The sequence below is a fragment of the Ostrea edulis genome, chromosome 7 (genome assembly GCF_947568905.1).
Source record: "Ostrea edulis chromosome 7, xbOstEdul1.1, whole genome shotgun sequence".
Lineage (NCBI taxonomy): Eukaryota > Metazoa > Mollusca > Bivalvia > Ostreida > Ostreidae > Ostrea > Ostrea edulis.
Window position 1 is genome coordinate 19,192,239 of NC_079170.1, and position 24,800 is coordinate 19,217,038.

Consider the following 24,800-nt stretch of genomic DNA (forward strand, 5'->3'; position numbering starts at 1 on the left):
CAATATGAAAATACCACGTCTTTCCAGCTTACTGGTAAAATTGAACAACTCTTTCCAATTTCTGCTTAGGTGTCAAGAAATTGGCGTTATGGTTTCTCAGTATCCCATGGACAAACTGAGGTATCTTGAGCTGCAACATCATAGGTGGAATATGCAAGATATATCACGAGATAATCTTCAAATAGGAAATGTCATTCTGGTAACATTTTGCATTTCAATATCACGAAATTGTTAGCTGTATTTCCCGAGGTAAGTCGGAACAGAATATGCTGTTATTATCTAGTTTTACCAATGTAGTGTCCTGTGTCACTAATTCCTCACCATTGCAGCTCGACCTATACACTCGTCGTGACATGGCAAGATCTCTTTAATTCCAACAGTTAAGTCAGCGGTCTATTAATAATCCAATTTGGGCATGCGATTGATATCCATTGTTTCTATTTTTATAGAAGATGCCCATCTTCGCAAGCCAAGTGTCCGATTCGCTTACTATCATGCGAATCGGACACTTGGCTTGCGAAGATGGAAGATGCCATGGATTTGTATATTTGTGAGTTTCAAACCTCTAGAGAGGTGGATATTTGCTATTGGCTGCTCTTTGGTTGCTCGTCCCTTTTTGTTTTTGTTTTTTTTTTCTTACCCATGGGACACGATAACTATTTTATGATAACAACTATTCATTCAAAATAACAAGGTCACATGTCTTATCGATCATCCGAGCATAAATTAAAGTGTCGCTAGCCCCAAGAGCTATGTTAAGATATATAATCACTATGACCATTCTGACCCCACCCTGGTACCAAAAGCTCTGTCCCTGGGATCACCTACATGACTATGAAGTTAGGCTGTCATACATAAGTGCGGTTATATAGAAAATGTTTTGCAAATAGGGTATTTTAATCTCTTTGCCCTGTCCCATAGGCCCCTGGACGCGTGATACCTCAAATTCACAATTTATACCCCCTTGTCCCAAATATACTTTATATATACCAATTTGAAAAGAACTGGAACGGTAGTTGTCAAGAAGTGAAAAAAAGTTTTATTATTAACGCACGACGGACAACGGACGTCGCACGACGACGGACACAAACTTATAGCAATAGGTCACCTGGATGACTCAGGTGACCTAATTGAAAGTCATTAGTGCACAAAACGGATAGCCATCCACATCTTAATTTCATACAAGTTTTACTTTGTAAACATTATTAATAGAGTATCTTTTTAGCGTCTCTCTACATTTCATCCAGGGCTTTTTGAAGAATGTATCTCATATCACTATCCCTAGTTTCCTTCTTAATTTTCAGAAGAGATTCTTTAGTTTTATCGAGAACTTCTCTGTATTTTCTCGACAAAAGATATTGCACTAGTTTTGCATTTTTTTCTGCCTTTCATTCACTTCTTTTTCAAGAATACTTCTCATAATGCTATCCTTTGTTTCCTCCAAAGTTTCCAGAAGAAATTTTATATCTAAACGGAAGCCAATTTTGTCTTTCATCGATGAAAGATATTTCAATAGCTTTCCATTTCGGTGATAAATCGCTACACCGAGAACAGAATATCCGTCCTTGGTTTTTTGCTTTATTTGTTCTATATTCATTCCGCAATCAAATAAAATATCTACAATCTTCTCTTCTCTTCCATCTCCTTTACTCTCTACTCCAACATAGTGAGCAGGCAACCATCCCATTGTAGTCGTCTCATTTACTAGGTGCTTATGTTTTTGCGCTACATATTTGCAGATATCCCCTTGTTTATAAGTACATGCAACATGTAGAAGATTTTTACTTTCCTTAGTGCGAGAGCTGATCTTCATCTTCTTGTCCTTCACAAGGAATCTGAGAATTTGTAAGTTGCCACCTTTCGCCGCATAATGCAATGCATTCCATTCGCGTTCATCTTTGCAGAGTAAAAGTGATTCCTGTGTTTCGGTAAGATGCTTCACAGCTTCAAGCTGTGCATATTCACACGCAATGTGGAAAGTAGTTTTCTTTGTGTGCGTTATGTCTGTGATCAAGCTTTCTTTCTTGGTCCTCAAATGTTCCAACACCTCTACATTATTTGATCTTGCAGCATAATGAGCAATATTCCATCCACATGCGTCTTTTTTATCAAGATTTATTCCTTTTTCATTTTCTAAAATATGCAGACAGAAATTGGGTTTGCTTTTCAAGCATGCGATATCAAGTATACTAAGACCATTCTTTGTTAATCGCCGTATGTCAATATTAGCTTGTTTTAAGTCATCTAGAATTTTCATATCACCATTCCATGCAGCCCAGTGGAGAGGTTCACAATATTCTTCCGAGGAACACATTTCTGATCCAATCCCTGGACTTGGATTACATTCCTTTACAAGGTAATCTTTTGTGAGTGTTTCGTAGGTGTTGATCAGATATAGACTCATGTCTTTATGCTGATATCTAATTGCATAATGGAGAATAGTTTGACCGTTGTGGGATTTGACCTCTGCGGGAGCACTCTTCAAGATTTCTTTTAAGATGAATATCGATCCCCCTTGAGCAGCATAATGAAGTAGAGTACATCCATATTCGTCACGTTGACAAAATATTTTTATACAACCTTCCCCTTTTGACTTGATTCTTGTTTTAACAAGATACTGAAAACCAGTATATTCATCATTTAGACATTGCCTTTTCAAAAGTTGAAATATCTCAGCCTCCTCAACGGCATAGTCAGAAAAAATTTCCTTCTCAATGTATGCTGAAGAAAAGAAAACAATAAAATGAATTTAGTGAACGGTTGTCTATGTTAAACTGACATTCACGATAATATGTCTTTACGAAAACTCAGTGGTCCGAAGACCAAGGCCAGTGAATTTTACGGTCGGGTCAGTGAAAATTAAAAATCAAGAAGTCCGATGGGCTTGTAGACTTTTTGGAAGTCACATAACATATAATGTTGGATTTAGATATCCTAAACGTCTTATTTGCTTAAAGACCCAACTTTAAGTTAATGCCCCCAAATTTTACCTGTGTCACGATCAATGATAAGCTGCTGGTCAATCAAACTTTTAACAATAGAGCTTAGGTTGATTGACGTTTGCAGAGACCGTGGTCTACAGCTACCTGTGAAAGATGTTTTGATAACAATCATGGCTAATGATGACCGGCAGTCTTCAGATCTCGAGGAAAGCCCCAGTATACCTGAGTTTTGATAGCATTGACTCGCACCTAGAATATTTTAATTTCTAACGTCCCCTATACAATGCAATTTATCATCGTATTTTCTCTCTCCATCTTTATACATGTATTATAGATTAAACAATCAGAAATCAAACAATAATAATAAAAAAAAACACCAAACAAACATAAGTTATTGGAATATTTTCTATTGATGATTTATTGTGGCGTTATATTGATAAAAACATGAACAATTCTTTATTGGCGCAGCACATCAACATGTATAATGGTTATATTGCCCATGCGTAAAACTGTTACAGTAGTTTAAAAAATGCTTCTGTTTGAGATACCACATGGATTATAAATTACACAATCAGAAATCAAAGAACAGTAAAAGAGTTATTGAGATTTATAATTTATCATGGTTTTATATATATATATATATATATATATATATATATATATAGAGAGAGAGAGAGAGAGAGAGAGAGAGAGAGAGAGAGATGTGTAAAACTGTAGCAATAATATAGATGAAATAATATGGCATGGCAATAGTGTTGCATACGTATGACAATAATTACTCATTTAGTCAATGATTGAGAGTAAGGGAGAGAGAGAGAAAGGGGGGGGGGTAGACTAGCTATGTGTCAGATTCTGTTTGGGATACCATCGTTACACAAACACTACGTCCACAGAAACCCTAAAGAGAGAGAGAGAGAGAGAGAGAGAGGAGGGGGGGGGGACTTCGTGTCAGCTTCTGTTTGGGATACCACCATTACGCAAACACTACAGCTACAGAAACCCTACAGACGGCCCATATTGAGGGGTATCTTGACCATTCTTCATGGTTGTACATGTACACAGATCTACTTGGATTTATTCATTCTCTCGAAACATGGATATTTTACCTACTACACCCACGACACCGCGAACTCCCAGGACACCAGGAAGTGCCTGGAAACGCCGGGTAATATTATATTTCGGAAATTATTTATATACGATATATAACAATTTAATTAGAAGTTTTAAAAAGCAAAGGTTTAGAAATGGGCTAAACGTGTCATTTGCAATACATAAATATGACCAAGTTTGAAGGTTTACGGGAAATAGAAATGCGGTATGCATGTAGGTAGAAATTTTAATTATTTTTTGTTGTTGCACAAATCAAGACACTAAGCATAATTTGTAATAACCTGAGAAATTTCCTGTGTATATCATAAAAATATACACAACAACTGATCTCTTGGCCAGGCAAATTCCAGGTAAATAACATTGACCATAGATAAGCTCCGCCCACATTCAGTCATCCGTGGAGCAACCGTACGGTGTTTTTTTTTGGGGGGGGGTCTTTAAATTTACCATCAAAATAAAAAAAAAATAAAAAAAAAATAACACATAAAGTAAGTGTTTGGACATCGTGGTTTATTTATTTCGTAAAGAACGATAACTATACTTGTAATTGTCAAGATAATTTGTACGTTTATCACGTGAATATTAAACGACCAAATTGTTGAAACAACAAAAATTCCCGCGTTCAGTATCGCACCGCACACCGGTAATTGCTGCTTTATTGCATTGTCCAATTAAAATGAACTTAGTCAATTACAGTTATTTCTGATTTTATGCAATTTCTATAGTTTATAGAATTAATTAATCGTAGAGAAGGCTACTTCCGAAGGTGCGCTCGGGCTGTTTTTATGTTTGTGAAAAATACGTGAATTTGTAGTCGTTGTTTGCGGTCGAAGAGAGAGAGAAAATACCGTGTACTGTGTTGTTTTTTCTGGTATCGACAGAAAGGATGTCTTAGGGTGGATATGAATACGAGTAATAACCATACTTTCAGTAAACTAATTGTACAATTTTACAATGCATTCCATAATATATGTGATGAACATATGAAAATTTAGGGGGCCAGTAAATTTCATTGTAGGCCAGTAAACTCAGACAGTTCACAGGTCCGACTTGCCAGCAAGTTTTAAATGTTTTCGTGAAAACTGCCCGGGCATCATATATAGAGAGAGGGGTGGGCATTAGGTTTTTTCATTCTTTCATATTTAGCCCATCGCTTAATCTTCAACAGAATTCATAATATAGATGAAGTTCTGTCGCCGAGGTTTGGGGTCTTGAATCTAGTACGGATAACTCCGTTTACATGATCAAAATATAGGGCTCACGGCGGGTGTGACCGGTCAATAGGGGATGCGTACTCCTCCTAGGTATCTTATCCCATCTCTGGTATATCCAGGGGTCCGTGTTTGCCCAACTCTCTATTTTGTATTGCTTATAGGAGTTATAAGATTGATCACTGTTATCTTCACCTTTTAAAATAAGTGATTTCAGGTCCTCATTTTCAACTATATCAACATCACTACTAATGACATATCCAGCTGGACACAGAGGTGGATTATGTTTATAATGGTCTATATCTAGGCACTGTAAAATTGTTTGTAATTTTGAAAAAAGTATGGATGCAATAGTAGATGTACATATATAATATATATTACATGTAAAGTTGTTGTAAATACAGAGTGCAGACTTGAACTTGAACTTGAAATATGCTGAAATACAAGACAGAAAGTTTTTATGACGAAGAATATTGTTTATGTTGACGGTATCTATTCCTTTATCAGTAAATAGAAGTTACGTTTAAGGAACTGGCGTCATGATTCGGAAGGATTACATATATCATCAATAACCGGTAGTAGTTTAAAGAGTCTGTGATGACAAAAAACATCCAAAACCACAGAATTCAGTCTATGATCCTAGTGATGTGCAATTCGTTGCTGCTTTGTTTCAAGAACATAATGACAATGTAGATGGAGTTGTTTCTTATCTTTCAAATGAATGTACTCCCATTTTCTTTTTAGTTCATGACAGTAACGTTATATGACGCAGTGTAACTTATTGTTTCATCCATAACAGTGGTAGATAAGCCATACTGAATCTATGACTGTAATATTTCACTATTTTTGTATATACTTGGAGCGGGTTGATTTTTCTATTGAATAGAGTCAATGATTGTACTATGTTATTGTACATTATGGTGACCTGGAGCGGGTTGATGCAGTTTTCATACATCCGGCGTTTATGATTAACTAGATTAGATGTTAACAATTTATTTTACTTAATATTTTTGAGTGATGATATGGCGTAGAACCCTAGAAAGCTAGTGTTAGAGTATAAGTATGTATGTAAACAATGTCGAGGAAATTCGGACTGTGCACGAATACATGTTCATTTTTTATTACGACTTGATTAATGATATGAATGCTATTATTTAGTTGTAGTTGATGTATAAGCATGTTTGATCTAAGTATTAATGTGTTACCTAAGTGATACGGCCGGAGAAATTGTATGTTGAAGTCTGTGTCATGTGTATGTAACCACTTGTTTTTCTGTCTGCTCGTTTCCGGTTTAGTACGCGACTGATGTGTTAAATATTGGTGATTTGGTGTCGGTAATACTTAGATTAACATGGTGTATTGTTGAAATAATTGAGTGAAAGCTGTTTAGTATTTAGAGCATTGAATATTTTGATTGTAAACTTATTCTATTTTATGTTACTTATTATGAACGAAAAAGTGATGTAAATAATATGATTACGGTGTGACCGTTGGGGCGAGCGCAGCATATCTGAATACATTTTCAAAAAATTTATATTGAAAACAAGGAAAACTGATTAGGATTACTGTCTTGCTCTTCTCGCCAATGTAGGAACCAGTTTAGCGGGAAATGCAACGAGCGTGTTGTGACGTATTCTGATAGTTGTGACGTGGCCTGATAGTTGTGACGTGACTGTTTACATTTCTTTAGACAATATTTTAAAAAGAAAAAGAAAGGGGGAAAAATATGATTGTCATCTTTTCCTTTCAAATAAGAAAGGTTTGTAATACTTCAAAGATTTTTTTTTTATTATTTTACGAGGGACTTATGGGATTGGCGTCAAAAAAAAATTCTTGTTAGAGGTTGAGATTTAGCTCGGATTATTTCCCGCGCTCTAGTCATTAGAGCTCGCAGTACGAGCCAGCGCTCGCTATTAAATTTATCGGTTATTGATTGATGTCTTTATATCATCCGATAGGTGGCGTTTAAGCAAAAGCGATTTTTTTAAATAGTGATCCTATCAGGTATCGTGATTTAGTCACAAGATCGATTATCGATATTTCCAGCTGATCTTTTGATCGTTTGATAATTAGTATAAATACCGCAGATTTGACGTCAGCGACTTACTTTTTCACCTTTGGTATATTGAGAATAGTTGGTACGTTTGGTTGTTCCAATTTTTTTTTCTTTTTATTTATTTATCTATTTTATCTTTAGGATTAGATTTTATTTATTTAAATGATCGGTATAACGACCGATGCGGTGATTTAAGTTGTTATTTCCGTGAGTAGTTATTCATTTAGTAAATTTTTCGGAAGTTTATTAATTTTGGAAATGATTGGAAATTTAAGTATTTTTGATTGAGAATTATTTTTGGATAAGTTAATTGTCAATTCAGATATTTTTTTTTTAGTAAATTTTTGGTTATATTTTAATGATATTTTTCTTTCTGGAATTTATTAATAAATAAGTTAGGAATCAACCATATGTATATCAAGACAGTAAATAAACTGTGATGTGCACGAGTGGTTTAGTTTTTATTTACATATGGAAATAGGTTAACCATAATGGACTATGCAGTAATCGAACTGTACGTTCACATGTTGGTGATTTGAACTTAATAAATATTTAAGTGTATTATAAGTTAACCATAGTGAATAAGTGAGTAATTTAACTCAGTTCACAACATGGTCTTCAATCCTGTTTACATTCTATAAAATGTTCTTATAACGGGATTATTAATTTAATTACAGTTACTCCCCTTTACCCAACCCTATTGCATTTGGGTGGTTTTAGGTTTAAGTTCTGATGATATTTTGATCATATTTTTAATTAATTAGATGTATTGTTAATGTATGAATGAGTGGTGTGAGTGAAGATATAATTATAAATGTTATGTAATTGAATAAACTTAATATAATCTTTGATTAATCTTGATTGTTCATTGAAATGAAATGGTGAATTTATGAGTTCTGCACAGGTCCGTCTGATATTGGTATTGTTTAATTTATTTGCGCATCGTTTAAACATCTTACAATTACTGCTGTGCTACATGAGAGCTTATTAGGTTAGCGATGATTTACAGCTACCCGTGAGCATTACACGTACAAAGTGTCAACCAAATCATTCTGCCTTTGGTAAAGAGTGTCTTGTTTTGATGTTAGATTTATAAAATTTTGAGGTTTATTTGAATGTTACTGTGCATCCAATTCTTGTTTTTACGGATCACAATACTCTCACAGTTTTGCATAAAATACCAAACAAGAATCAAAAACTCACAAGATGGAGTTTACTATTGCAAAATTGATATTGATATCAAACATATCAAAGGCAAAGACAATATTATTGTAGTTGTCTTATCAAGAGTATCATATATATACTCCATTTTTTGTTTTATTTCAGTGCGTTGATTTGATGTACATATGTATATGCCATTTAGGTTATGATTTGTAGAGAATTAAGTTTTCGTATTGTCATTCAAACTTTTTAAGGGGGGGGGGGGTGTTTGTACTTGATTGACACCTGTGATATACACAAGATTCTAGACGTTCTATTCTTAAAACGATGATTGCCGGTTCAATATAAAGATTAATATATAATCATGTTTATTTGAGTCATGAAAAGGAAAGGTCTTGAAACTTCATTTTAGTATAAATAAACTGTATTTTGTGGTATTAAGTACTCTTTAAGCATTTGACAAACCATTTACGGAATTACATCTGGAAAGTGAATTGATTCCACTTAAAGGTCATATGAAACGATTTCTAACAATGATATTTTGCTTTAAAAACATAAAAATGGGTATGAATGAAGGTCAAATAGAGTTTAATGAAAAATTATTGTCTTTGGGTTGATAAGAAATAAAGCTGTAAATTTGTACATAGAATGAATTTGTTATCCGCTTATCGTTCTTGATTATGTGTGTTTATGACATCACAACGACCCATCGATGTAAACAACGCAATGAAAATAGTATAGGCCTTACGTTTTGTTCAACGAAATATGTAACTGCATTTAACGGATATGGACTAATTTCTGTTTTCTGACGAACTGCCCGATTTTGTGGTTCAACAATATCAGTTTAAACCAGTCAGGAATGATGCACGGCAAGCGAATAACATTTTACAACAGAGAATGAATGATATTGAAGAAGTCAACACTGCACAGGCACCTGAAGTATGGCCACTACTACCCCCTCCTTTTCTGACTTTTTTTCGGGGATAATTTAACCTCCAAAATGTATGGATTCCTTGTCTATCCCATGCAAATTTCGATTTATCTAATCCTTTTCCACTTTTTATAAGCTTTAGAGATTGGCCTTCCATCAGTAACAATATAGACGGTAGAAGGCCAATATCTAAATCTTACAAAAAGTGGGAAAGTCAAACAGTTACATAAATCAAAATTGGGATGGGTTAGACAGAGAATCCACATATTGTGGAGAAATTATCGCCCCCCCCCCAAAAAAAAAAATCAGAATGGAAGGGGGGGGGGTGGGGGGTAGTACTGCCCATACATCATGCAGATGCCTATGGATTTCAAGACCCCATGCCATCAGATACTGAAGTTTAACTATAATCTTAAAAAGTTTAGTCGTATGAACTTGTGTACATTTCATTTATGAAATAGCCTAAAATATGTAATGACAATCCCATTTTCCTTTTTATAAGATTGATTGATTGAGAATGAATACAGTTTTACGCCCCTCTCGAGAATTTTTCACTAATATGGAAACGTCACCACTGCCGGTGAAAGGCTGCAAAATTTAGGCTATGCTCGGGGTCATTGAGCAGGGAGGGATCTTTATCGTGCCACACCTGCTGTGACACGGAAACTCGGTTTTTGTGGTCTTATCCGAAGGACCGCCTCTTTCGACATGCAAAGGGGTACTGCTCAAGGACCTATTCTAACCCGGATCCCCACGGGATACGAATAACCACAATATTGAAATAGCGCTAAAATGTTCTTGTAAGTGTAGAGTACCCTAAATGTGACAAATGTATCATGGATGTCATCTGTTGTACTGGCGCACGGTTCTTCATAATCAGCTAGTGTTTCCTCGTGAGTCCAAATTTAAGTATAAAATTCACAAATCGTTGTTTTAATGGGGGAGGGGGTGCTTCTATATTTTTCAAAAGTAAGTTATATATAAAAATTGCTTACGTTTATAATTTTATAGCAGGTATTTACTTCCTCACTTTACATCCTCGCTGTTCAAATATTTTAATGAGAGATTTTTTTATAAGCATGTTTAGTATTATCAGTACTGATATAGTATATATGGAAAATAAATTATAATTTCTGAATGATACTTCATGATTTTCTTTTTGAATTTCAGAATTAAAGGTTTATTTACAATTTTAATTCAACTGAATTTTACAATTAATAATAAGAAAATAAAAAATTACACACTTTTGTGATACTCGTATAGCTATATTACACGTATAGGCCTAATAAACATGAAACTGTACGAATATCGTTGACTGATAGAGTTTGTAATGCAGATAAGATAGGAAAATATAATATCATTTTGAGTAGATTTATTCGAAGTTCGCGTTCATTGATGAATTGGTTTTTTTAGCTGGTTTTTTTTTTTTTTGGTCATTACAATGATAACCAACCGTTGTGTAATTTAGTAATACATACTTCCAGTGTCTTCGCTTTAACTAAGCGGTTGACTTTAATTCATATTTTGATTTGTCTCAGTCTTTGGAAAATAAAAAAATATTGGCACAGCGTCTGATTTGAAATTGATCTATTTGTGTCCACATTGTTGGCTACTGACGGATGTACTGAAGTGCAGTCTTCATGGTACTACAATCAAATGCAGCACACTGTGGCATGCTTCAAAGCTATGCAGTTAATACTTAGTTACACCATGTTATAAGGCCTAGTTGTTTACATCACAGTGGGTCTTTTTGACGTCATCAGCAAGGGAGAGCAGACGCGATCATCAAAAATCATTTTCGTGATCGAATACTTTTGATCAGCTGTTATGACGTTATAATACACTGAATAAAAAAAAATTAAAAATTAATTAATGTTTAATAACCCTTGATTAATGAATTTCCATACATAACTCAATTTCTTCATGATATCGTTTCATATGACCTTTAACAGCCGATTTTTGACAGTTTAATTTCTCGAGTGTGAATTCAACTCAACGGTACACGTTTTGGTGAAATCTGGTTAGAACTTCTGTAAGTTAGAAATATTTTCATTGGTATATTTTCTGTAAATACTTGTAAATCTTTGAATTATTTGTGATTTATTTCTACTGATCTCAGGGTTAATTCTGACCATAACACATGGCATACATGTATGATGTGATAGTTTATGCTTACCAGCACGATATTCGTCCTTTCTTTGTTCTTTAGTTCTGCTACTTTTTGCTGATGTATTTTCTACATATACAAAAGTGAATGATATATCAATATCATATGACACCGCCAATAAATGTGTTTGAATGGGAGTTCTAGTATCCAACCAATTTATCAGATAGATAGTAGGATTATCAATATTCAAACTAAAATCATATATTGGATATTCAACTATATACATGACTATATACTGAATGTAAGGTGACGATAACGAACAATGATCAATTTCATAACTCCTACAAGCAATACAAAATAGATAGTTGGGCAAACACGGACCCCTGGAAAAATCAGAGGTGGGATTATGTGCCTAGTAGGAGTAAGCATCCCCTGTCGACTGGTCACACCCGCCGTGAGCCCTATATCCTGATCAGGTAAACGGAGTTATCCGTAGTCAAAATCAGTGTGCCAAGAACGGCCTAACAATCGGTACGAAACACGTCAGACAGCATTTGACACAATGATAGGTTGTATTGACGAACTAGATCGTTATAACGACAATAGAATTTGCGAAATGCTGACTTCAATCGAGACTGTTGAAACCCCTGTACCATCAAATTGTTTGTCAGTAGCTAACCTCGACTTAAAAACTGACTATACGCAGAACAAGCTCTTGCATATCGAATCAGTTGAGATATATAAACACAATATGCAGGTGATAATGGAATATTGCTACATAAATATGGGAAGTTGACGATGGAGAAGCTGAAATCATCCCGTTTGTCATACAGTTGAGTTATCACTTTGCCGCCAGTGTCTACTCTCAATAAAATATCTAAGTATGAAGCAGAAGTTGGCGACTCTGTGGTGTCTTTCGAGATCACAGGGATATATCAAATCGACATATGAATGAAAGTTATTATTGTTAATAGACAAAACGTCATCGATATATCCAAATGTCGAATTGAAGGCCACAGCGAGAGATTTTTTTCTTCTCACGTAGAAGTTTTTTAATAAATTCTGCTACATATCCATATAGAAACAGGTCAGCTAACAAAGGAGCACAATTCGTGCCCATGGGGATTCCAACAGACTGTTGGAAGACCTGATCACCAAAGACCACAAAGATATTGTCAATGAGGAACTCTAGCATATATTTTTTTCAACTTCAGAGTACTTGTGCGTGGAATCAAAGTGGTGTTTAACAAAGTAAGATTTTGAATGACTGATCACTAGATATGAATATTTCCGTTTTCCATTTCTGTTCAAGAAGCAACTGTCTATGATGTCAAAAAATCTTGTCTTTAATTTATCGTAAGGAATGGTCGTGTATAGTGTTGAAAAGTCATAGGTTTTAATGTTATTGACTTGGGAAAAATTCTGCCATTTCAAGTTTACTAAAAGTTCTATAGAATTTTAAAAAATCCACATTTGATTAACACCATTTTTGGCATATGTAGTCGCACAGTAAGTTTGAAGTTTCTCCTTCACAGCTGTTAATATTTTCGTGAGAAGCACAGATAGGGACTTGGTAGAGCACTTAATGGATCCAGCAATGTATCTTTGTTTGTAAGGGTTTTTATGTACATTAGGAATCGAGTATAGGTACGGTAACTCATATTCATTCGACCCATTGACTGGGATACTAATTGTGGCTAAAACTGAAGCATGGTTTTAAAGAATTTCATCTTTTGAAAGGGCAGTTGGAGTACAAGTACGATTACCAAAAGTGGAATTGATGCCAAGTTCGTTTAGAATACAATTGTAATAATGGACCTTACAAACAAAGACAATGTTGTTACCAACTTTGTCAGCTAGAACCAACACATATTCCACATGTAACCTATCTAATTCTTTTATCAATTCTGGTTTACTAAACACAAAAGGATAGATGGTACGTACTTTTGTCTTCGTATATGCAAGGTGAAGATAACGAACAGTGATCAATCTCATAACTCCTACAAGCAATACAAAATAGATAGTTGGGCAAACACGGACCCCTGGACACACCAGAGGTGGGATCAGGTGCCTAGGAGGAGTAAGCATCCCCTGTTGACCGGTCACACCCGCCGTGAGCCCCATATCCTGATCAGGTAAACGGAGTTATCCGTAGTCAAAATCAGTGTGCCAAGAACGGCTTAACAATCGGTATGAAACACGTCAGACAACATTTGACCCAATGCGAGGTTGTATTGACGAACTAGATCGTTATAACGACCATAGAATTTGCGAAATGCTGACTTCAATCGAGACTGTTGAAATCCCTGTACCATCAACTTGTTTGTCAGTAGCTTACCTCGATTTAAAAACTGACTATACCCATAACAAGCTCTTGTATATCGAATCAGTTGAGATATAGAAACACCATATGCAGGTGATAATGGAATATTGCTACATAAATGCGGGATTTAAAATATTCCTCTTATGCTTTTAACCCATTCTGACAATGTATCAAGTTCTTCTTTTTCATATTTAGCCCATCGTCTGGCATAATCTTCGACAGAACTCATAATAGAGATGAAGTTCTGTCGCCAATTAAAAGACCGAGGTTCTCTGCATTTAGGACATTTTAGAATAAGTGATTTGAGGTCCTCATTTTTAACTATATCAACATCACCAGTAATGACATGTCCAGCTGGACTATAGTTGAAAGAAGATGAAGAACAAGAACACGTTGGTGAATTACGTATAAGATGGTCTATATCTAGGCACTGCAAAGTCTGTTTATAATTAAACAGTTTGGATGCAATAGTAGAAGTATAGCTGTAGGTAATACAGGGTGTAGACTTGAACTTGAACTTGAAATAAGTGGGAATACACGACTGAACCCTTTTATGACGACGAATGTTGCTTATAATGATGGCATCTATTCCTTTGTTTGTAAATTTGAGTTTAAGGAACTGGCGACATGATTTGGAAGGAATATCATCCATGACCCGTGGTGGTTTAAAGAGCCTGTGATAGGCAACATCCATAATCAAAGAGTTCAGTCTAAATTCAGGTGTTGAAAAATCCAAGTATAGACTAGCCATAGCTTCTTCAAATAACGTGTGTAAAACTCTCAATGGAGTAAAGTTTTGTACGAATATGATGTAGACCTAATTGTCTGTTGATGTAAGGCAAAAGTGAATCAAACATGACATTATTTATACTTGGTCTTTTATATGAACGATGCCCATGACTGCGTTTCCGTCTTTGGGTCTTTGGGTATTGGGAAAGAGCCCCGTCACATTCACATTATTTTTGTGGACTAGTCAAATTTCTCACATCATATACATTATCATTGAATCAATATGGAAATGCAATGCCTAGGGTCCTCATCCAGTGATCTTCTCGTTGGCTACGAAAAGGGGTGCTTAATGTTGGGATTATGTCTAATTCGGGATTTTAATATTCCTCTTATGCTTTTAATCCATCTTAACAATGTATCAAGTTCTTCTTTTTCATATTTAGCCCATCGTCTGGCATAATCTTCGACAGAATTCATAATGGAAATGACGTTCTGTCGCCAATTGAAAGACCGAGGTTCTCTGTATTAGGAACTTTTTAGAATAAGTGATTTGAGGTCATCATTTTCAACTTTATCAACATCACTAGTAATGACATGTCCAGCTGGATTATAGTTGAAAGAAGATGAAGAAGAAGAACACGTAGGTGAACTAAGTATAAGATGGCCTATATGTAGACACTGCAAAGTTTGTTTATAAGTGAAAAGTTTGGATAAAATAGTAGTAGAAGTATACTTGTAGGAAATACTGGGTGTAGACTTGAATTTGAAATAAGTTGGAATACACGTCTGAACTTTTTTATGACGAAGAATGTTGCTGATGTTGACGGCATTTATTCCTTTGTTTGTAAATTTGAGCTTAAGGAACTGACGGCACAATTTGGAAGGGATATCATACACGACCCGTGGTGGTTTAAAGAGTCTGCGATTGGTAACATCCATAATCATAGAGTTCAGTCTATATTCAGGTGTTGAAAAATCCAAGTATAGATAACCTGTGGCTTACTACATGAAATAAAATACCATTTTATTATCTACTCTCAAAAGTATCCATTTTCTCTACTGATCAGAGAGAGCTTAACATATTATGGTATTGTGGATAGAATTATCGAACTTGTGCAATACTCGCTAGCGGATGAAAATTGTACGATATCAATACTTTGCTTGTTGGTAGTTACATGAATTTATAGTTATTTGGTGATCAGCACTAATTATTACACATTACGTTTAATACACACCTTCAAGAAGTCTATCGTGCTCATGACTTTCTTCCTCTGTAGATTTAATTCCTGAAATACAACATATAATATTATAAATGTATAATAATCTCATGTATGGATTTTATAGATAATGGCACGAAATTACGCAATACCCATGTGATCATCTTTACATGTACATTTTGTAGGTCAACGGAGATAATGTATCCGGGAAATGTGGGTTATTATAATATCAAAAATGAAATAAAGTAATTTCACGGAGACATAATTATACTTGTTTTATTTGTACTTTCTGGTGTATATGCATGTCAACTAAAGAGGGGTGATCAATTGATTTTATTATATGGTACCCAAAAAATTTTGCTTGTCAGGTTTTAAATAATTAGACACTTTACATTTAAATATCAAAATGAACAAATGCGCATTTAGAATACATACTTTTTTCTGTATAATTACAAGTATATCAGAATGATCAGTTTTAAATCGAGGCAAGCTACTGACTAAAAAGTTGATGGTGCAGACGTTTCAACAGTCGTGTTTAAAATCAGCATTTCGCGAATTCTATGGTCAATACAATCTTTAATTGGGTCAATGCTGTCTGACGTGTTTCATACCGATTGTTAGACCGTTCTTTGTACACTGGTTTTCACTACGGATAACTCCGTTTACCTGATCAAGATATCGTGGTCACGGTGGGTGTGACCAGTCGACAGGGGATGCTTACTCCTCCTAGGCAACTGATCCCACCTCTGGTGTGTCCAGGGGTCCGTGTTTGCATGTGTGATATTATATATTTGTGTAAAGGAGTTGCAAACAAATTCATTTTTAATTTATATTCTACATACAGTTTCTATGTAATTTAGGTTACATCAGTTAACGTCGACTGGGTAGACATACATAACCAGGATGCATAGTCAGAAGAAATACAAAGTATATTCAGATTTGAAAAGTCAGTGTGGATCAACTCAGCTATGATTTTATCAAGACATACTAGTCTTTCAAATTTTGTCAATGTACACAGCAATGCTTCACAGTATTAGGAAATATTACAAGGTGCATTTTCATTATATGATTATGGAGCAAAAGACACAAATTCAAATCATACAAGCATGTACTTAATAAAGGTACTGTATTGTACTATGTAAGATTGATCTATCATGCTTGATTTTAATATGATTTAATTTCAATGAAACGTTGGTGTCATTTTTCATGAGCAGTACTAGGAAACATTGACAATTTGGATGCAAATAAATTTTAATTGATCTCTAAAAAAAAAAAAAAAAAGCTTTGTCCGTAATTAATTGATTAAGAAAAACATTTATGCAATGAAAAAAATCCTTTTTAGTTCACCTTAGTTAAAATATCAAAATCACCCGTATTCCTTCTGTTTGTAAACTTCACATTTTCGATGTTTTTCTTCAAATCTACTGGACCAATTTCAACCAAACCTAGGGTGAAGGGAATTCAAGTTTGTTCATATGAAGAGTCATGTCCCCTTCAAAGGAGAAATAATTACAAGAATAAAAAAATACGGTGGGGTCATTTAAAAATCTTCTCAAGAACCATTGAATCAGAAAAGTCTACATTTATATGAAAGCTTTATGATATAGTCCAGATTCAAGTTTGTTAAAATCCCCCCGGAGTAGGGTGGAGCCACAATAGGATTCCAGATAGGTTTGAATAGTACTCAACATTACAAGACTCCTAGATCCGCCGATATGTTGGTACATATAAATACTAGGGATCATCAACTTCATATATATCAATGATTTGTATTGATAATTTTCTTCATTTGTGAAGTATTTTACAGGGCCTAGTTATGATAACAAACGTACCTAGCTCCTTTTGCAGACAGATATATAATGGAAAATCTTCATCTAAGAACCACTAGGCCAGGAAAGTTCAAAACATATATAGATATAGTGTAGAAATCATGGCCTCCATACGTAAATAAAAGATAGTGGGAGAAGTAACTCAAATTAAAGATCTTATGCTTTCTGAAACCTGCATTTCATAATCTTTATATTCTACGGGTAATTTTAAATTCTTTTATTGACGTGACTTCGTTTTCCAACTATTAATTTTGATAATCCTCAAATCATTTGTAATTTGTTGAGTAATTTATAGTTATTGATGTTGATTGTCGTTAATTCTTGTACGATAGTTAGAATTTCTCTATTGGTTTGCATGTTTAATTTCAAACGCTTTTACCTAACAAACGCATCGACTTCAAATTTATGTGGCATGTTTTTGTGAAAGGTAAAGAGAACTAACAGTGTCAATCTCATAACTCCCATAAGGAATACAAAATAAAGAGTTGGGCAAACACGGACCCCCTGGACATACCAAAGGTGAAATCAGGTGTCTAGGAGGAGTAAGTATCTCCTGTCGACCGATCACACCCATGGTGTACCGCCAATAACAATTATCACTGTCATGATCGTGTGCAGGATTGGACAAATCAAGATGGTAGACGGCATTTCCAAACAAAGGAAGGCTCTTAAAACTCTTCATTTTACCGACTTATTAGACGACGAATTTATGAATTTAAAACACTACCTGGCCAGGGAGGCATCATTAAGTTGATTGTTTGTTGGAATTCTTACTCATGTACATGTACAACTCTAAATTCATTGATCGAAGTTGACGATGTTGCCTCGATAGAATTCGAAGCGGGCAAAGATATTTCTAATCATGTTTTCATGCATTTTAAGAAAGACACTTTAGGTAAAATAGACTCTGCACATATCTTTTGATGAAAAATTGAACCAGTGTATGCGATTTGTCCCTTACATTGCCTTGGTTAGATAGATATCTTGACTTGAACATTTGCTAATGTGCAGGATTGGACTATGGTCGTTTCCACGATAAACGTGCCGGATTGGACCTCGATTTTGGTTCAGGATTGGACCCTTTCTTAAATACATGCATTTTTTTCTCACAGATCCAGTCAGGAGCGGACTTCCTTAAGCTTAAAAGTTGCAAGTGAATGAAGGGTGTTCTATTTTATGTCTTCTACTAAAACCATGGTTTTGACAAACCTAAAAGAGCACGTGGAGCAAGGAACTATCAGTAAGCCGGAAGAGCCAGCTCGAAAATCTTTAAGTGTTTGAGAATTTCACCTCGCAAACGAATCTACTAAAACTGACTTCATCACAGGGGGTGTTTATCTTAATTTTTAGCAATATTTACATGTCTTATGGATTCTATCATCGAGCGTGATAAAACTAGGGGGAAAATATGAGGATGATATAGAAGAAACAAAACCTGTATTTGTGCACTTACTTTGCCAACCTAGATATAGATTGAGCCCAGCTGAGAGGAAGAACAATACCAACGAAACAACGAACCATGGAAGGTATATGTTATCTTTCGAGGGACTATCAGTACTTCTGTCTTCTGTTTTTGGTACCCCATTACACCTGCAGATGTGTAATTAGAAACCATTAGAAACAATCATCTTGGCTTTGCTAAAGGTTCAGTTCTACAGCAAAGTCATTATGTAATTGAATCTTTAAGTAGCTCCCCAGTTACAAACTAGGAATCATGCAACACCAGGTATTAGAAATAAGTGAGTTATCATAAAACAAACAACCAACATTTCAATATTGTACGTGTACATCGTGAACATCATAACATTTTACATTTTCCCAAACATAACTGACAATACTTATCATTTCCATTAGTGGAACTCTTCAAATGAAAGGCGCGTAAAGTCGTGCTACCGGGACAACATACGTAAACATTACTTAGGCATATATAATAGAGGGCGAAGCCCTGTCACGGCCCGAAGGGCCGTGAGAGCGGAGCTCTCCCTATAAGTAACACGTATATACATGTTTAAAAGGGAAATATAGGAAAATAATGAAAAATTAAACCATACCTATGGAACTTGAAAAGTTTGGTACCAATGGCGTCGATTCAAATATTAGCGCGTGCACATGTATTCCTCCATTTTGAATCTCGTCTACCCTAGTTCACGTCGTTCTGAGATGTTACATAAAATTCGTAAACGCATGTAAATCTTATTTTCTTAATCATATATAATCACTCCACGATTAACGCCATGTTTTTTGTTGTGGTTCAAATGCTATGTTTGTAAATTTGCTAAATAACGACGCTGAATATGACGTCACAATGTACTGTTTACATCAATTGCGTTATATTTCCCGCGTTCAATATATAGGCGGATCAAATGTCCAAAATTAGGATGCTTTGATACAACTCCGTCCGCGTGCTAACTTCGGGTTGTGTTTTGTCCTGTTTTGGATATAGATACTAATGCCAAAACTTTTTTGCTTCGCCCTCAAACACGGTCACACCGTAAAACATATTATAAATTATGGTATCGGATACATATTATATATAACCGACTGCAAACCACAACACTGATTAAAATTCTAAAGTCAAATTTAGGAATTGATTATTCTTACAAGAAAACAGATGAACTTATTAAACTATGTGAGGGAGTGCAGATACTAAATCTGCCAAATCTGACCGATATAAAGCATCAATCGCAGGAGGAACTGCGAAGGGAAAAACGTATATGCACATCCAACACACGAACTTTTCTTGTAATTAATGTGATTAATATGTTTTTAAAGTTATTATGTCAGACTATGAAGACATTCTATTTTATCATACGATTAGGACAGGTTCATATTACATGGACTTGGTAATCGTACACGAACACCTCCCCCCTCAATTTCCATATTTTAGAACAAGTTATACCGAGCGAAGCTCGGACGGGCCAAAGGCACGTCCGCGAAGCAAGGTTCTAAAGGTAACAAGTATGTAAAAGAAAAAAGTCAAAATCAGCAAAAGAAAAAGAGATAATCTCTATATACGTTCACTGAAATTTTCGTGAACCATATGGGCGCCGCCATTTATTTTTTCATTACCTGTTTCAACAGTTATTCGTGTTTTATTTTGAATGCCAATAATAGAAAACTCTAACGTGCAATTCGTAATTTATACACGCAGTTTGTTCAAAATGAATAGTATAATAATCATTGTAACATATTTTAGCAAATACATACATATAAAACCGTAATACGACTAAATAGATGAACGAGTTCATGAGTTTCTTTGAATAAGAATATACGATAAAATTACGGTCACCTTTTTACCATTTTGAATTTATTGGTTAATTTTGTTTGGTTTTAACGGCCCTTTTCATTGCATACGGAATGTATTATTGTTGTTTATAAATGTTTGCTTTGAAAAAGAGAAAAACGTCAAGACTAAATGTGACGTCACAATGTACAGTTTACGTCGCCTTGCTTTTTATTTCCCGCGTTCAATGAATAGGCGGATCATGTAAAACTGTTGTCCCCATATACACTCCTTTAATTGAGATGTTACTGGGTGTTTAGCGCAAGGAAGTTTCATTCAAAATATATATTTATAACTGAATATTAATCTACCTTACTTAACGGAATTATGATTACCACTCGGTACACGGAGTTACGTACATGCTTCGCTCGGTCCAACGGTTACACCGTATACATATTATATATGCCAAACTGCAGTTTTTAAGACGTTTATCACACTAATTAACACAACTAATGCGTTTCCAAACTGTATTTAAGCTATTTTGAAAATTACAAAATATTGATGGATTTAGGACAGAGAAGATCATTGTTTGGAATTTTTAAAATAGGTGTGGTGGATTTTAAAAACATGTAGCATTTTAATAGCGAGCGAAGCAACGCGAAGAGCTCGCTCCAATGATTACACATATGAGTCACGTGATTTGCTCTTCTTCAGCTGAAAAAAGATGAGTATTACCCATAATGCTTCCGGAAAAACGTCGCCGTCACTGCGGTATATTTCATTGACAAATCCGTAATTAAAATAATTAGATTGTTTAGAAAGTACCATAAACGTTTTTAAATTTCAGACAAGCTTTCTTATAGCTTCAAACATTTTGTATTTGCTTGGTTTGAGAGAAGAAGAAAAACGTTGCAGCTAATATGACGTCACAGTGTAACTGTTTACATCCACCGCGTTATATTTCCCGCGTTAAATGAAGAGGCGGATAAAATGCCTATAAGTCGTGTTGCAAGAAGTAATGGGATTCGCACTCTTCAACGGTAACACCGTACAACATATTAAGATTGTGTTAGAATATTTGAAAAATGTAGTTTGACCAATGGTTATTTTATTTAAAATTACACCATATATTTTAACTCTTAAAAGGGGTGGGGGTGCTATGACCGTTTCGTTTATGTCCCAGTAATTTCACACTTGCTCGCGAGACTTGTGCATTTTCTTACCACTGACGCACAAGAGTCATCAAAGCGTGATAACTCTAACGAGTTGGTAATGAGAAGTATTATCTTAATGCATTTTATTTAAGAAATGAACATCACTTTTGAGCTGTTCGTGGTCAGTATGAACGGGTTTGGATTTAAGGCAAATTCTGTGAATCGCGCAAGAAGTACTGTATTTTAGAGGTAGGAGACCGCAAGATTGGGATGATAATCCACATAAGTTTACAATGTTAATCCAAAGGTGTCACTTGCAAGATCTTTGTAACAGATGTTCTATCTTTTCAACCATTACGTTCTCTCAGTCGCGTTCATAATCCGTTCATAGTCAATATATTCATATTACAAATCGCATTTTCCTCTATGAACCAACCAATTTCAGCGCGCGACACAATCCGTTCATATTCTAATAGGATTACATTCCTGAATATACCAAATAAATATGCAAACTTTAACTATCAAAATAGTTTTAAAAAATTTCAACACGACAATTTTTTATATTTAAAAACAGCCTTACCCTTGTTTCAAACACTTTTTGTTAAGACATTCAACATCTGCTGTAAAACAGTTGGCAGCGATGGACAAACAGCTTGGAACTGTAGCAAGAAATATCATATTCCAATTTTATTTTATTTAATTTATTTTTATTTTTCTTTATTTTAAAACTTGATTATTTCGTAGCCAAGTTCTTACATTTATAGATTTCGTTGCCAGAGAAATCTTTGTCTGGACAGCCAAATGAAAAGTGTCCACATTTGACATGGTTTAGGATTCCAACGTCAGCCAGTTCTAGACAATTTCCTCCAAAATATATCAACAGCAAATACTTTATCTAGAATTTATAATTTCAGAGAATTCTTAACGTGAAAAATATCTTTATCAGGTAAATGGAGTTATCCTTAGTCAAAATCATTATGTCAAGAACGGCCTAACAATCGATATGAAACACATCAATACATATTCACTGCAACTGTTTTGTTATTTCATCAGATACTTCAATGATTATTCAGTAACAAATCTGAGCTGCGAAAGGCTGTAAGTATTTTTTTTTATATGGGTTTTCTATTTCAAAATTGTTGAATACAAAAACATTTCTGTCTTAAAGAAATAGCAGAGAAAATTACAATAATGTTTCTACATTTTCGTTGATTTCATTACCACTCTATATTCCTGATTACCTTTTTGAAACATATATCCTTTACTTGGATAACAGAATTCGATAAGAGATGAGAGATTCTTGTCAGGAGCACAATGATATACATGCGTTTTGCTACAGTTCAATCGTCGTGAAGAGTTGTCCCACTCTTCTGCAGTCCGTGGACATTTCTCTGCGTAATTCACCGGGAAGGAATATCCGAAAGAGCTATAGTTCTACCCATGACAAAACAAAGTTTTGTGCAAATATTTAAAATCTTACAAGTTAGTTGAGGAAGAAATATGAATCACATATCAATCACATGTAAATAAATGTGTAATGATTATGAATATCTAAAGACGTGATTCGTCATAATCAAGATTCCTTCACAATCCAACCTGCGATTGCTAGTGAGGTACAGAAATGATCAGTTTTCTATTTTTCCATGTTAATCATGAATGTTGGTGGGGGTCTGTGTGTGTTTAGAAAACAAACCACGAAGATGTTTTGTAAAGCTTCAATTTTTGAAGATTGGAAATGGAAGCGCTAAAGTGTTACTAAAAGTCTTCGTGTTTATTTTGTATTTTTCAGTAAATTTACTGATCATTGTGGAGAGAATGTGAGAAACTTGCTGTATATGCCATTTTCTCTATCTTCCTTTTCATATGAAAAAAACATGTTTTTATGAACCTATTTGTTTATAGATGTAAAATATAAAAACTACACAAATACAAAAACGTGATTACCTGTACTTGTTCGGTGTTAATCGTTTGCGTAAGGTAGAACAAAAACACCACTATCACACTGCGCCTCATTTCAAAATTGTCTGGAATTAAAAATAAACAAAATAATCCAAATGTTTTGATTGTATCTTTTTAAATGTCCCATGGGGATCCTGATTAACATAGATCCTAAGTACCCCTTGCTTGTCGTAAGAGGAGACTAAATGGGGCGGTCCAAGATACAAGCTATCTTATATGTTTTATAAGATATCTTATAAGATATGATATATCTTATAAAATCTCTTTTATAAGATACCTTATAAAAGTTATAAAATATCTTATAAGAGGTTATGAAATATCTTAAATCAAAAACGTTATAATAAGACATCGTATAAAGTTTATGATATATATTATATAATATATCAGATATCTCATATATTAAATGAGATATCCTATAAAGAAAAAAAATCATATTAAGATGTTTTATATCTTTTATAAGATGTCTTATAACATTCATGAGATATCTTTTAAGAGGAATAAATGTATAAAATAAAAAGATTAAAACACACACAAAATAATAATAATAATAATAAAACGGCGTGTCATATTGATGGTATGTAATAGCTGCAATAATGTAGCCCTATCCGATTTTTTTTTTATTCTGACGTTTTCTGGATAGGGTTACAATTCCATAGGATCTTCGTAATAGAGCAAAAATGATTTTATGTAAAACCGATAATAAGCTCCGTGTATTAGTCCCAAATGTTGTTTACATCAAAAGGAGTACCAACTTTGTGCTTGGGCATGTCTAAAAAAGGTATTTTTCATTAAACATCATGTACAGCATGCGAAATTCTTCGTCTGTTCCGCCATGCTTGTTATCGTGA

General features: G+C 34.5%; 1 protein-coding gene across 1 annotated transcript; it reads right to left on the reverse strand.

Annotated features, from left to right (window-relative positions):
- Nucleotides 1-613: 613 nt before the first annotated feature.
- Nucleotides 614-24,171, reverse strand: LOC125653827 (uncharacterized). Its single transcript, XM_056145591.1, has 8 exons — nt 23,938-24,171; nt 23,235-23,427; nt 22,750-22,857; nt 22,574-22,652; nt 19,070-19,206; nt 15,806-15,856; nt 11,522-11,647; nt 614-2,721 (listed from the first exon to the last, which is right to left on the reverse strand). Exons 1-8 carry the CDS (start codon nt 24,004-24,006, stop codon nt 1,364-1,366), a joined length of 2,121 nt encoding a protein of 706 aa, XP_056001566.1. The 5' UTR covers nt 24,007-24,171; the 3' UTR covers nt 614-1,363.
- Nucleotides 24,172-24,800: the final 629 nt, after the last annotated feature.